At 42.7% G+C, this 3,120-nt stretch overlaps 1 protein-coding gene across 1 annotated transcript; it reads left to right on the forward strand.

The window, feature by feature from the left end:
- The first annotated feature begins 2,884 nt into the window (after nucleotides 1–2,884).
- On the forward strand, nucleotides 2,885–3,058 carry LOC102871198 (cytochrome c oxidase assembly protein COX14-like). Its single transcript, XM_006902024.1, has one exon. The coding sequence runs from the start codon at nucleotides 2,885–2,887 to the stop codon at nucleotides 3,056–3,058; it is 174 nt and encodes a 57-aa protein (XP_006902086.1).
- Nucleotides 3,059–3,120: the final 62 nt, after the last annotated feature.

A 3,120-nucleotide genomic window follows, 5' to 3' on the forward strand; every position in this document is an offset into this window, starting at 1 on the left:
TGGATCCAACCATCACCCAGAGGTATCAGCCGAGCTGCTGTGGAATTAATCTGGCAGGAGTAAGGCCAGTAGGATCCTGACTGGGTTTACTGGGACATTGCTGATTACCTGAGAGAGCAACCAAGGGTGTGCCCACTGGTGGGGAATTTGGCGAAGCTCTCTTGGGCCACACCAACTGCACAGAAATGAGCCAGCCACTGGCTGGCTTTTGTGGACTCTACAGACTAGCCAGAGGCTAGTGGGTCAGTGGGAATTTGACCTTGACATTTTGGGTCCTGTTGGATCCAGGACTCTGCTGGAGTAGGGGCTGTTGTGTGAGGGCACCTGCGTAAGTGTCACCAGGCAGGGAACACCGAGAAAACCACTGGGTGGGCAATGGACAGCGGGAATTTGAGTAGGGACCAAAATCGTGAGCACACTAAGACAGCAGAGGTTTGAGCAAGGTCTCCCAAGTGTTTGACCGGCCCTTGTGATCACCCCAACCCTGTGCCTGCCTCACCCCATTGGCGCCACACCAGTGCCTACACTCCTGCGCAATCAACTTGCCTTTAATCGAGAGCACCTTGGCCAGTCTTACCAACAAGAGATTCACCTCACAGGCTCTGAACTCACATTTCTCTGAAGTCAGAAGTTCAGAGAAATGCACAAGTTAGGTAGCTGCCCAAATGATCTCTAGAGCATTGTCTTTAGATCAAGAACATATCAATATCTCAAAGAAAACAAACTATCCCACACAATACACAAGAGCAAAGCAATGTATTACTCCCAAAGGGTGACACAGTATCAGTGGATTTCCTGAAGCCAGAAAGTCTGATAGAACTTTCTGACACAGAATTTAAAAGAGGAGTGACTGAATATATAAAATGGATGAAAGACAAACTTGATGAATTACAGGATACTACAAGCAAAAACCAGGAGGAGTTCAGAAAAACAATGCAGAGCATTGCAGAGAAAACAAAGGAGGCATTAGTGGCAGTGGAAAAACAAGAATCCACTATTCAAAATATAAGGTCCAATATTTCAGAGGCTGTCAACATGATGGAAGGACATATGAGCAGAGTTGATGAGATGGAACACAGAACCAGTGAAACTGAAGACAGAATTGTCACCACTGATCTGATAGAGCAAAAAGCAAACTCAAAATAGAAGGAAAAAGAAGAAAACCTAAGAACAGTGTGGGACACCATCAAGAGAAATAACATGTGTGTCACTGAAATTCCAGAAAAGGAAGAAGCAAGTAAAGGCACTGAAAAAGTTGTGGAAGAATTACTAGAGGAAAATTTCCCAGGCGTAATGAAGAATGACAGAATATGTATTCGGTAAGCTCAGCAAACACCATATAGATTAGACCACAAAAGAAAAACATCAAGGCATATCGCAGTTAAATTTGCCAGAAGCAAAGATAAGAAGAAAATCCTGAAAGCAGCAAGGGAGAAACAAAGAGTAACCTATAAGGGAGAACAGATAAGATTAAGTGCCGATTTCTAAAAAGAAACCATACAAGCAAGAAGAGAGTGGAAGGAAATATATCAAACACTCATAGAACACAACAGTCAACCAAGAAAACTTGGCACAGCAAAATTATCCATCAGATATGAAGGACAGATCAAGATATTCCCAGAAAAGCAGAACCTAAGAGAGTTTGTAAAAACAAGACCAGCATTGCAGGAAAGACTCAGAGATGTCTTTCTTACAGACATAGCACAGAAAGTGCATGGTCCAAAGTAACTAGCAACAACACCAAAAAGAACTCAACACAATGATAGCAATAAAACCTAACCTCTCAATAGTCACACTGAACGTGAATGGTTTAAATGCACCGCTGAAGAGAAAGAGAGTAGCAGATTGGATAAAAAAACAAAATACATCAATATGTTGTCTACAAGAGACACACCTGAAAAATGAAGATAAAGACAGGCTAAAAATAAAAGGGTGGGGGAAAACATACCAAGCAAATGGCAACCAGAAAAAAGCAGGAGTAGCTATATTAATCTCTGATAAAATAAATATCAACGTAAAAACCATCACAAAGGACAAGGAAGGTCACTACATAATACTGAGAGGGTCAAAAGAACAAGAGGACATAACAATAATAAATATCTATGCACCAAATGAAAGACCAGCAAAGTACATAAAACAAACATTAACAAAACTAATAATGCAAATAGACAACACTACTATAGTGCTCAGAGCCTTCAATACACCCCTTTCAAGAAAAGACAGAACTACCAGAAAAAAACTCAACAGAGATACAGACTTAAACCACACAATAAGCCACCTTGACCTCATAGATATGTATAGACTAATGCACCCCCAAAAAAACATAGTATACCTTCTTCTCCAATGTACATGGAACATTCTCTAGAATAGATCACATTCTAGGTCACAAGGCAAGCATCAATAAATTAAAAATACATAGAAATAATACAAACCTTCTTGTCAGACCATATTGCTACAAAATTAGAAATTAATAATAGGATGATAAGGGAGAAAAAACTATACATTTGGAAGCTGAACAACACCTTGCCTGAACATGGCTGGGTACTAGAAGAAATAAAAAATGTAATTAAGAAGTTTCTTGACGGAAGCCGGAAGTGCACAGAGGTAATCAGCACGACAAGCTCCCGGCACAGGTTCTCGCCTTGGTTGGTGGATTTCTGTGGTGGCACGCACGTGGTTCCTTCTCTCCTGTTGGCAACCAGCCTGGAGAGAAAGGGCATGCAGGAGCGAGAACGCTACACAACAACAGCTTGAGGATCAAGATTGTCAGGGCGGCGGCCCATACGTCTTTGGTTCCGGGTGCTGCGTTTGGTCGCCACAGGAAGTTGCGTAAACCTTAACAGCGATACATTACCTGCGGAGGCCGCGGCATTTAGGAGCCAGTATGCCAACTGCCAAGCAGCTAGCCGACATTGGATGCAAGACCTTCTCCACCTCCATGATATTACTTACTGTGTATAGGGGATACCTCTGCGGTGTCCGAGCCTACCGATATTTTCAGCAGTGCAGCTTGCAGCGCCAGGATGCAGAAGAGCAGAAGACTTCAGGAGTCCTGTAGAGATGCAGAGGAGCCTGAGGCAAGCTATGGAAGGACCTTACCTTCAATCATTTCTGGGTCAG

The sequence above is a fragment of the Elephantulus edwardii genome, unplaced genomic scaffold (assembly GCF_000299155.1).
Source record: "Elephantulus edwardii isolate Elephantulus edwardi_28Jun2011 unplaced genomic scaffold, EleEdw1.0 scaffold00358, whole genome shotgun sequence".
Classification (NCBI taxonomy): Eukaryota; Metazoa; Chordata; class Mammalia; order Macroscelidea; family Macroscelididae; genus Elephantulus; species Elephantulus edwardii.